The sequence below is a fragment of the Ochotona princeps genome, chromosome 1 (assembly GCF_030435755.1).
Source record: "Ochotona princeps isolate mOchPri1 chromosome 1, mOchPri1.hap1, whole genome shotgun sequence".
Lineage (NCBI taxonomy): Eukaryota > Metazoa > Chordata > Mammalia > Lagomorpha > Ochotonidae > Ochotona > Ochotona princeps.
In genome coordinates, this window is record NC_080832.1 from 97,246,151 (window position 1) to 97,257,504 (window position 11,354).

General features: G+C 42.4%; 1 protein-coding gene across 2 annotated transcripts; it reads right to left on the minus strand.

Moving 5' to 3' along the window:
- Positions 1-404: 404 nt before the first annotated feature.
- LOC101520678 (glutathione S-transferase Yc-like) lies at positions 405-10,956 on the minus strand. 2 transcript variants are annotated; one of them, XM_058671863.1, is made up of 7 exons: positions 10,857-10,956; positions 6,378-6,429; positions 5,302-5,439; positions 3,994-4,006; positions 2,648-2,771; positions 1,591-1,722; positions 405-783 (listed from the first exon to the last, which is right to left on the minus strand). In XM_058671863.1, the coding sequence occupies exons 1-7, from the start codon at positions 10,941-10,943 to the stop codon at positions 664-666; spliced, it is 666 nt and encodes a 221-aa protein (XP_058527846.1). In that variant the 5' UTR covers positions 10,944-10,956; the 3' UTR covers positions 405-663. The 2 variants fall into 2 exon arrangements, with proteins under 2 accessions (XP_058527846.1, XP_004590603.2); XM_004590546.3 differs by lacking the exons at positions 3,994-4,006; positions 6,378-6,429; positions 10,857-10,956 and having other exon boundaries at positions 2,648-2,788; positions 5,307-5,439.
- Positions 10,957-11,354: the final 398 nt, after the last annotated feature.

The following is an 11,354-nucleotide window of genomic DNA, read 5'->3' on the forward strand; positions in this document are numbered from 1 at the left end:
GCTCTTTGTAAGTCCTGGATATTAGTCCCCTATTGATTGTGTAGTGGTTGTGTAGTATGCAAAGATTTTCTGCCATTCTATTGGTTGTTGCTTCACTTTCTTATAGGAATTGGGAAAGACTTCTTAGAAAAGTCATCAAAACCAAAAGTCATCAAAGCCAAAATAAGCAAATGGAACTACATCAAACTAAGAAGGTCTATAGAGCAAAGGAAATAAAGAAAAACCATTCTTCTAAGCAAAATAATGCGGCTCCCTAGGGGTGTTTCATTATGCTAGTTGTAGAGTGTTAGCTATCGTACTGTGCATTTTTGAGAATGTCCAATGTAAATTCTTTTCCTCTGTTCACCTTTTCGTAGATTATAAGAGAGATGTTACCAGGCAATTCTATGTTTAAAAAAAAATCCCACCTAAGACTTTCTTTTATTTTTACTTTCTTAATTTCAAGAAAATAGATTAGAAAGATATTGCCAATCTGATTTCATGCCAGGAATAATGACATTGAATACATCTTTCATAAGTGTGCTCAAAAAAGTTGTATTGCCTCACTATAATATATATGAATTAGAAAAGAGTGTTGGCTGTAAGTTGGTCAGGATCAGAATTGAGTTCTGAGAGACTTCAGAACATTGGTGTCCAGTTACTTGATGTTCAGGTCTGCTTTGTTTAGAAGAAAATCCTCTTTCCTTCTTCAACACTTTTCTCACTCACCGGAGGCTTCCTCTGGCTGCCAGGCTGCAGGAACTTCTTCACGGTGGGGAGGCTGCTGACTCTGGTCTTGAGGTTCTGCAGGGTACAGATCACAGCCTCAGGGAGGAACAAGAGTACCCACCACAGGCACAGCCAAGGAAGTCTTAACCCTCTTAGACAAAGACCAACTGAGTCTCCTCCATCAGCACCAGCCTGGAGGCTGGGAAATGAACCCCAAGGAGGACGTGGTTGGGAGGAACAAACAGCTCGCAAGCATTTTATAGTGTTGGGGCTCTGATCAGTTGCAAACATCTCTGCCTCCTGACTCAAGCTTCAATCCTGCACATCTGTCACTCTTCCACAAAGCAAGGAAAAATACTGTGCATCAGATGGCAACACTAGGACATCCCCAAATGAGATTAATGAAGATATGGGAAAGTGTAGTTAGAAATCAGGAAAAAAATGCTTTGCTTGTCACAAGCAGTTTCGGCAATGAGAGACAGCAAGAGTTGTGTGAGAAGAGGGAAGGGCAGAGCTGTGCAAGGAGAACACAAGGTCTGATAGCTGGAGGCAGAGGTGAGGAAAGCAAATGGCATGGAGGAGACCTGCCCAGGTGGTCTCAGGGTGGACTCACCTGGGATGAAGAGAATCACAAGGAAATCAAGAAGAGGGAACACAGAGGCTGAGAGAGAGGTTCCGCTCACCCCTGAGTCCTGTGCACTGTGAGAGGGAAACAGACTTCACAAGGTACCTTTCACCTAGCTCTCCTTGATGTATCTCAGAACCAGTGTCTGCAAACAGCTGTGGGACGCGCGACACTGGGTGAAGGGGAAAGACCTAGAGTATTAGATGCCAAGAGTGGAAATGCATGCCCTGCCCTCTGAGGGCTGTGAGGTAGATCACCTGTAACAGAGGGAAGCTGGTGATGATGGTGGGGTCAATTTCTTCCACGTTATAGAGCAGCTCCACCAGGAGAATGTCAGCCTTGCTCAGCCTGTTGCCAACCAGGTAGTCTTGTCCGTGGCTCTTCAACACCTGGTGATTAGAGGAATCAGAACACGATCACAGGCACAGTCAGGATGGGCCCTACTCCTCCCAGCTTGGCTGCCTCTCTGGGAAGATGTGGAGATGCAGACCTTTCTCCAGGGCCCTGGCTCCTGAGGGAGAGGACCAGGTGGAGCTCTGCTCACTCCTCAGTGAAAAGCCAGCCTTGCCGTCCACTGTCACTTCCATTCCCATATCCCTGTAGCATTCACACCACTCACCCTTACTTACATCGTCCCCCTACGGCAAGAGCTTAGCTGCTACTGCTCCATATTCCCACCTGTCCCATGCCCTGAGAGTGCAGCCATGGCATTTCAGAACACAGCTCTCCACTCTGCCCTCTCTCCACCATCCCTCGGTCAATGGCTTCTCCTTCACCACAGCTCTCTTCCCCACGAAGAGACCATTTCAGGTTCTATGGTGTCCTCTTTCCTAACCTTGGCTGAACTTGAATTCATTATCTTTTTTTGCAGCACTGGCTCTGACACCTTATATAAACTGTGTCATAATTTGCAACTGAAAAATCTAAGGGAAAACTGCACTGATATCCCCACCCTACCTTGGAATGCATGAAAAAAAATAGTAAAATTGCTTGATGGAGAAAAAGATGGAGAGATGAACGCATATGACAACCATAAATAAATAATAAGATGATAATTATGCTAAAAGGTTGTAGGATGCATGTGCTTACTAAATATTTATTTTACTTTTTCTGGGTGAATGAAATTTTCCACAATGAAATTTAAGGGTAACATTTGATACATATTGAAATATTCAAGCAACATGGAAATCATAATAAAGAGGAAAAACCCAATCTATGATGACTTTGTTATGACTCAACCTGCCAAGGCATCCTCTTAGGACCTACACATCCTCTACACTCTCAGTGACATGAAAGTGAGCAGACTGCACTCACCTTTTCAAAGGCAGGAAAGTAGCGAGTTTTGGCCTTTTCCTTGATCTGTGCAAGGTTTGCATCTTTTTCCCCAGGTGAACCAAATGGGTAAAGAATAATCATTTCATTCAAATCAGCCATGCCTCTGTATACATGTCAATCCTGAGAGACAAAACAACCAGTCAAATGCTTGCACCTTAAGTTAGTAGTTCAAAAACAAGAACAGTGGAGGCGAAGAATTTCCCCTGTAATGGGTGCCTCACACATGTCAGTTTGTGTGCTATGATTTTTGCTTTTAGATGTGTGTTCCTTGAAAACACCTACAGGGAAGATACTTGTCTAAAATGTTGGTTGGCTCAGGCACTTGGTCTAATGGCTAAGACTGATTCCGGTGACCAAATCCCATATTATTGTGCCTGGGTTTGATTCTTGATCCCACTCTTAAATCCAGTTGCCGGGAGGGAGTAAATGATAATTCCTGTTACTATGTAGGAAGCCTACATGGTATGCTCCCAGCTTTAGCCCCAATTGAGGGTTTTTCCTATATCCTGGATTGAATCCAGTAGATGGGAGCCCTGTCTGTCTCCCTTGTCCCTGCTACTCTGCCTCTCCAATTGATTAATTAGAGTTTATACATTACAAATAGGGCTGTCCTGTATCCTGTGTATAAATGCTGCATGGTTTAATTAGGGAATCTCAACGGAACTTGAGCTGTGGTTATGCATCAAGGTGAAGGAATTCATGATGGGGGAAGGGTTTGGGGTGAAGGGGGGGAATCCCAGTCATGTAATGCAATGTAATTAATGAATAAATGAATATTAAAGAAAATAAATAAATAAATAAATAAATGCTGCATGGTCCATGTGGCTGAGGCCAGCTACATGCATCGACTTACAAGAGTCCCTGCCACCATCATCTCACTCAGGTCCCTCTCCATCTCTCATCTGTTACACATTCCAAGCTCAGAGCTATGCCCACATTTAAAAGTTTTCTCAATTCCCATAAAACATGGTGTGTATATGATAATGTCTGAAACTATTCCTGTATACATTTCTCCTTTATGATTCATTTTTATTTTTTTACTGGAAAGGCAGATTTACCAAGAGAAAGAGAGACGGGGAGAAAAATCTCTCATCCACTGATTCACTCCCCAAGTGGCCACAACAGTCAGAGCTGAGCCAGTCTGAAGCCAGGAGCCAGGAATTTCCTCCAGATCTCCTATGTTTGTGCAATCTCCCAAGGCTTCGGAACATCCTCTACTACTTTCCCAGGCCACAAGTATGGAGTTGGAAGGGAAATGGAGCACCCATTTGGGATCCTGGGCATGTGCAGAGTAAAGGTTCAGGCACTAGGCTATCGCACCAGACCCTGTATACATTTCTTGAAAACTCACCTGAATTATGCCCTTAAGTGCTGAAAATTTGTACACAGTTATAACAGGCAATATGACGAGAGACTATTCTTTTTTTCCTAATTTAGTTTTCTGCAACACTTAATAAAGTAACAGCTTTGTTGTCATATATTCACACACAACGGTTGCCAATAATCTAGTGTTTGCATTCTATTCAGTATTGTTTAGAATGCTTTCAGTCTCTACCAATATCGACACTAATTCCAGAACATTTTTATCATCTTCACCCAAAAGCACATGCATGTTTGCATTGTGACCTTCCCCTGCCCACTGTCTCCAGACCTGAACAGCCACTCATCTACTTTCTGTCTCTATGACCTTGAGTGTTATATTTCATACTCCTTTGTCTGTTCTCTCTTGCATTATGTAAAGCTTTCAAAATTTGTGCACACTGTAGCATTCATCAATACTTCATCCCTGCTCATGGCCAAATACCCTTCCATCGTATAGCTGTGTACACCTTCGTTATTCATTCCTGTGTTGATGGACATTTGGTGAGTTCTCACACTCTGAATAATAAGAGCAATGTTGCTACAAACCTTTATGCAAGTATTACTGAGGCTGTGTACTTCTGTTGGATACGCACTAGTAGTTGAAGTTGTAACTTCATAATTAGCTTTTGAAGAATTACCCCTACTCCTGTACAAGATGTTATTTTTGATCATGTAGTTTCTTCAAAATAGGAAGGAAAATCCCCCACCAAGCTTCGCCCATACTGAATTAAGATAGCAGCTTTAGTTTTCTATAAAATGCACCAGATGACTCCATCAACTTGGGCACCAACCTCGAATAATGCTTATGAAGTTGATCTATCCAAATAATCACTCTGGCAACTTAAGTTCTTAATCATTCCTAAAATGCCCAGAGTTTGCAACCATCTTCTTGCATTCTTTACCTCCAAGACCTTCATCTCAGAATATGTAAACATTTTGTCACTGTACTGTGTTGTTGGCTGGAGTCCAGGCTTGGAAGGCCTGAGTCCCTGGAATCATCATCTCTCTATCCTCTGACTTCATAAAGTCTCTGGATTTTCCAGCCTATGCTACTAGTTTGCATCTGTTAATTCGTCACTATTTTATGATTCCACCAACTGGATTCACTCCAAGATCACTTTTTGCTCATGTTCATATGATTCTGTCATCCCTCAGGTCATGCTTACAGCTCCACTCTGCCTGTTCTGATCCTGCTGCCATGGTCCTGTTGGCACAAAGCAGGATCCATGTCATCCCTGTGCTACGTGCTAATGTGGGAACAGAAAATACACCATACAGGGCTCTCTCCTTCATGTCTTTCCCGTAGAGGTTGTGTTTGTTGGCAATGTAGTTGAGTATAGCTCGGGTCTGCACCAGCTTCATCCCGTCAATCTCAACCATGGGTGCTTGCTGGAACATCAATACTCCATCTTTTGGAAGAAGGAAAGAAAGAAGACAGTTAAATATCTATATATCCCATTTTTCTAAGGAAAGAAGGTGTTTATTGTAATAACTGAAGAAATGAAACAAGAAAATACATGTTCTATTTCAAGTAAAACATCAATTAACTTTTGCTTTCTATCGTCCTTTACCTTACCTATCCTCCTTAACGTTTTGCCTAATATTTAATTAATGCTTTCATTTTTCTTTTACATATATTATAGATTTCTACCTTTTTTCCTTGATTTATCTTCATGAACACTTTGGGCAGATTTGGAAGAAGTTGTAATAGGGTAGTCATATACCACTTAGAATAAGTAATTCCCAAAGCCTGTGTCCGTGACACCAATGCCAGGCCTAAGAGAAACTAATATGTGGGACCCTCTGTGCACTCTTTAAATAGCACCAGTGGGCAGTGTGTGCAAGTCAAGCCCGTGACCTTGACTCTTCAGCTACTGGCCTTTACTCTTTCTCTCCATCCTCCCCACTCTCTCCTGTATTTCCAGGTAAGTTAACACATCCTCCTTTTCAATCCCATTCACTGCCTTGTCAAATATGCAATAGAAACCAACTCAGAATTACTGATACCTTTTTTGTCATCTTATCTAATCGTGTGGAGCAATGTGAGGGACTCTGAGCTCACTACAGCCGTTCCTGGTTCTGGAAGCATCACATAGCAAGGACAGGGCAATGACAAGACTTTAAAGAGGGTTGCTTTGGCAAACAAAGAGTTCTGGCTCTTGAAACTCTGAATTTCCAGTTCTACTCAAGGATCCCAGCCCTGTTGTAATCACCTTCTCCCTCTACACATCCCAATCACCACCCTGGAAATACAAAACAGTGTTTAACGCTTCTACCAACACTTACTCTGGTGTTAATATATTTGACACAGTACTCTCATGTCAGCCAAGCAGATAGCTGTGCTTACCCTTTCTTAACTTTTCCAGATCTTCTCGAGTTTTCATGAATTTCTCTTCAAACTGGAGGAAGAAACAGGTAAAGAGCTCTTATTGTTTCGTTCTGTAGTATTATAGACATTTACACTTGAACAATCCTGGTCAGGCACATAAAACATAAAAGGTAAGATTTTCCAAGTTTAACAACACCTGCTGGCATGGATGTGGGGAGAAAGGCACCCTCCTTCACTTATTCTGGTGTTTTATCATGCTACCTTTAATTTTTTGGAGTTAAAACTGTGTAATGGTAGTACAAAAATGTACATTTTTATTTCCCATGATCTAGGACACTCGGCACATATCACAGCTTGTCCTGAAGCCAATGATTCCAATCAAGAGAGTCGCCCCTAAGAGCTCTTTGGGCCCCAGGAGTTCATACATATATTCGCACCAGCTTTCACACTATGCCACAATGTATATTCTAAGCAGTCTGTCAAACCAAAAGTCCAGCGGCTAATTGTAATGTAATACAATTCTTTGTGATGAAATGATCGGAGCATTTTTATTTTTATCATTCCCGTGGAACAGTTTACTGAGGATCCACACAATCACAGAGGATCAGACTGTAGGAATTGAATGGTGGGCATTTCAAAATGTCCCATTCAGGAAAAGCATAATTGATGGGGTGAAGGTGGGGCTGTTCATCACAGGAGGGTGGCTAAGGTAGGATGCAGCTGCCTGCGAGGCTAATGGCTATGGGTGAAAGATAGTGATCACCTTGAGTTATTAAGAACCCATACGCAAGAAGTGCAGGCAGCCTTACCCACCAGTCTCTCCCATTAGGGAGGTGGGCTGTGCACATCATTGTGGTGCCTCTCCTCCTGTGCTGAGCTCACTCTGCTGGGACTGTGAAAACGGCCCTGCCCACAGGACTGAGATCTGGAGAAACCAGAAGATGGATTTCTTAAAAATAACCCCATCCAGGGACAGGAGGAGCTTGTATCACAACCCTGAAAACTCCCAGATCTTCATCAAGGACTATCAGTACGAGCACCGAGGACTACATCCCAACAGCCAAGGAGACCACGGGGAAATGGAGTACCTTCGGAGGCCAAGAACTCTGAGGTCACCCATCCCCATTTGGATCTACCACATGGGATGGAAGAAGCCCAAGTCCTGCCTTGCAGGATCCAAGGTCATCGGAATAACAACCAGGATTCCTGAGCGGTCCGCAGAAACAGAAGAACAGTAAACTTCCTTTGGGACTAGGGAGAGGAGCTTTTTCTGGTCCTTGCCTGCTTCCAACTTTGGGTCCCCAACCTGTCTCATAATGACCATCAGGATCGCTCCAGAAACCCCTCATAACAAACAAACAAACTAGAATAGATAGACAGAGAATAACAAGGAAAGCTTAGAAACAGACAGGAAACGGTCAGCAGGGATGCACTTATAATTCACTGGGTGGGACACAAAGATTAGTTACTCCTCACTGAGGTATTGAAGATTTCTCTGCACACCCCTGTTCACCTAAACTGTTGACATATGCCTTGTTATAGAGTTAGACTACCCAAAAAACAGCCAAGTTCAGAGAAACCATGCTTCAATGCTATAAACTGCTAAATACTAAAACTAAAATAGACATGAGACAGCCTAATGGTAATCTATAGCCATTTTAAGGTGTATAGAACACAGTATTTTGTGCATTATTGGGTCCCTTTCCTCTGGACTAAGAAATGCTTTACTCAGTGACACCGCTGGAGAGCAGCACAGAGCAGAGGCACACAGCCTTGGGCCAGGATTTCTTGGTCAGGCTCACCACAGTAAAATCCATGCTCCGAGGTGTTCAGTTGCCTCCATCTCATAGATGTGCACGTTGCCCGAGAGGAGGTAACCTGTTTGTCTTTTTCTATTTGAATGAATTTACTAAGGCATGAAACTCTCAAGGTCACAGAAAGGGCATGATAATTAATTCTGATATTAACATGACTTCAATACAGATTCAGTGTAGTTCAAAGATACAAAGCTTTCCTCTGCCTTTCTCGCTTCGTTCTTCCCCACTTCACTTCTTTCTCCTTTTTCTTTCATTTTTCATCTTTGACATATCATGTTTTTAATCTACATTATACTCAAATGCTTAATGCTTCAAATAAAAAGAGCTCAACAAGTAAAAATACGATAGTTCAGTGGGAATATAGGCAAGGGCTAAAAATCCAATCAAAAGAAAAGATGTCCATTTCACTCACATACGGTAAATTTTATAATAATCAAAGATCATTACACCATAGTAATAGTAGAGCCTTTCTAAGCCACTGGTTTCACAAAGATATAAAACAGTCTCACAAAATTACATTTGCAGCAACAGTGATACAAGCAGGCATTTCTGTGTTGTTTTTGTTTTCTTTTTAGATTTTAGCTCCCACATAAAAGAACATGCAGTGCCTGGCTTATTTCACTTAGCATCTATTTTGATGCAACTAGTAGAATTTCATTCTTGTTGCAGCCAAATTATTATATTATTAACACTTATCATCCATTGTGTGTATGTGTGTGTAAATGCATAAAATCACATTTTCTTTTCTTTTTTAAAGATATATTTATTTTATTGGTAAGTCAGATATACAGAAAGGAAGAGATACAGAGAAGATCTTCTGTCCATTGATTCTGCAACAGCGGGGCTACATCGATCTGAAGCCAGGAACCAGGAGCCTCTTCCAGGTCTCCCGTGTGGGTGCAGGGAACCAAAGCTTTAGGTAATCCTCAACTGCTTTCCCAGGCCACAGGCAGGGAGCTGGATGGGAAGCAGGGCCACCGGGATTAGAACAGGTGCCTATATGAGATCCCGGCACATGCAAGGCAAGGACTTCAATCACTAGGCTACCACATTGAGCCCACAAAATCACATTTTTTTAGCCTGTTCAATAATGGAGAGCTTGGGTGATTCTATATTCTGGCTATTGTGAGCAGTGGTGTTCCAAGGCGCAGATATGTCTTTGACATAATGTGTTCACGGATTTTGGATGTATACCTAGTAGTGAAATTGCTAGATGAAAAAGCTAGTCTATTTCCAGGTTTATAAGAAGTCTCCAGGTCTTCTTCTCCAGAGAGCCCAGGAATTGGGGTCGCCTCTGACTCATGTTAACAGGGTGGCCAACAGATTACTCAGTCAATACATATGTTCCTTTATGAACAGGCAGCTGGTTACTAACTACATCAGCTGGTCGTTTCTTTACGGTCTGTATTTACACTCTGATTACATTGATTTTCTAATATCATATATCCTAATCCATTATCATGGAAACTTCTAAAATGTATAAAATAAACAGAAGAGTTCAACCCATCAGCCAGCTTTAACAGCAACCAACTCAAACACCTTGTTTCATCTGTCTGTTGGCCGTTCTTCTTAACAGAATGTAAAAGGTGTCCCAGATATCAACACATCATATCCTCTAATTCCTTGGTGTGTTTCTCTAAACCATCAGAGTTATTTTTAAAATAACCTCAATATCTTATCACATTTATGGCATCTTTAATATCATCATATATTCAACCAGTATTCATGTCTCTAATTGTATTACAAATATCATGATTTTTTTTCACAACTTAAGACACAACCCATGTAAGGTCCATACATTGGAATTACTATGGTTGTTTTCTCCTTTTTTTCTATTTCTTTGAATTTTAATGTTTTATTTATGCATTTTATTTATTCAAAAGGCAGAGCCACAGATGGAGAGAAACAGACGAGGGGACAGAGAAAGAGTGATTTGCCTACCACGCAGCTCCGCTAAGGTCTGCAGCAACTACAATCTAGGAAGACGAGGAGCCCAGAGCTCAACCCGGGTCTCCCATGTGGACCCCCACCTGCTGTTTCTCATGCTGCGCATCAACACGCAGCTGGACCGCAGGTGGAGGGGGAGCAGAGCCCGGGCGGCACAGCGTGTGGGATGCAGGTGGCCGGAGCAGCGCCTGAACTGCTGGGATGACTTTCTTCAGTTTATTTCACTGTCTATCCTCTTTGAAGGAAGAAATCTTATCAACTCACTGAGTCAAATCTATTAGACCTTTTCTTCACAGCTGGTAGTTTGGATTTTTTTTTAAGATTTTAAAAAATTTTTATTGAAAAATCAAATATACAGAAAGGAGGAGAGACAGAGAGGCAGAACTGTTGATTCACTCCCCAAGCAGCTGCAACAGCCAGTGCTGCGCCAATCTGAAGCCGGGAGCCGGTGCCTCTGCCAGGTCTCCCACACGGGTGCAGGGTCCCAAGGATTTGGGCCGACCTCAACTGCTTTCCCAGGCCACAGGCAGGGAGCTGGATGGGAAGCTGGGCCTCCGGGGTTAGAACCAGTGCCCATATGGGGTCCTGACACGTGCAAGGTGAGGAACGAGTTTAGCCACTAGGCTACCATGCCAGGTCCAGTTTTGATTTTTGAATCATGCTTATTTCCTCACTGACATGAGAATGGTATCCGATGCAATCACTTTATGAATGACATTAACTTTGGACTCACCTCTACTCCAGCTGCAGCCAGGAGCCACCGGATGGACTCCATTCTGCCCCGGGCATTATAGTAGTAAAGGACAGGTTTCCCTGCCATGACAGCAGCCTCTTGCTCCTAAACATGAAGAAATGAATGAAACCAAGGAACCAAAAATGCATTGTTTTTTCTATGGCTGAATAATGCTAACAATTGTTTAAAAGCCTCTGTTTTATTTGTGATAGGATTGTAGGTATCCTGGCAGGTCTTCTGAGGCTCAAATCATTAACCATTCAAAGGCACCGTCTTATGGAACCCAACCGTCTCATGTCCCCATTGGCTCCATGTGACTGTACTTGGCAAGATGATAGATGAGAGGCCATGGTAATAATCTGTGTGCAAATATACTTGGCAGGAAAAACTGGAGAAATAATGTTTGTTGGAGATTCCCAAATATTTTGCCCTGCTTCCTGTGGTATGTCATTCTGGTATTTTTACTATTTTTATTCTCCACAGTAGCTGCATGAACCA

What these genes read in the sequence shown, in the direction of transcription:
- LOC101520678 (XM_058671863.1), bottom strand. Translation starts at nt 10,943, where the DNA reads ATGGCAGGGAAACCTGTCCTTTACTACTATAATGCCCGGGGCAGAATG. An exon ending in TGGCTGCAGCTGGAGTAGAG is followed by an intron (nt 6,430 to 10,856) that starts GTGAGTCCAAAG and finishes TTCTTCCTCCAG; the next exon opens with TTTGAAGAGAAATTCATGAA. An exon ending in CCAGCTTCCCTCTGTTACAG is followed by an intron (nt 784 to 1,590) that starts GTGATCTACCTC and finishes TGTACCCTGCAG; the next exon opens with AACCTCAAGACCAGAGTCAG.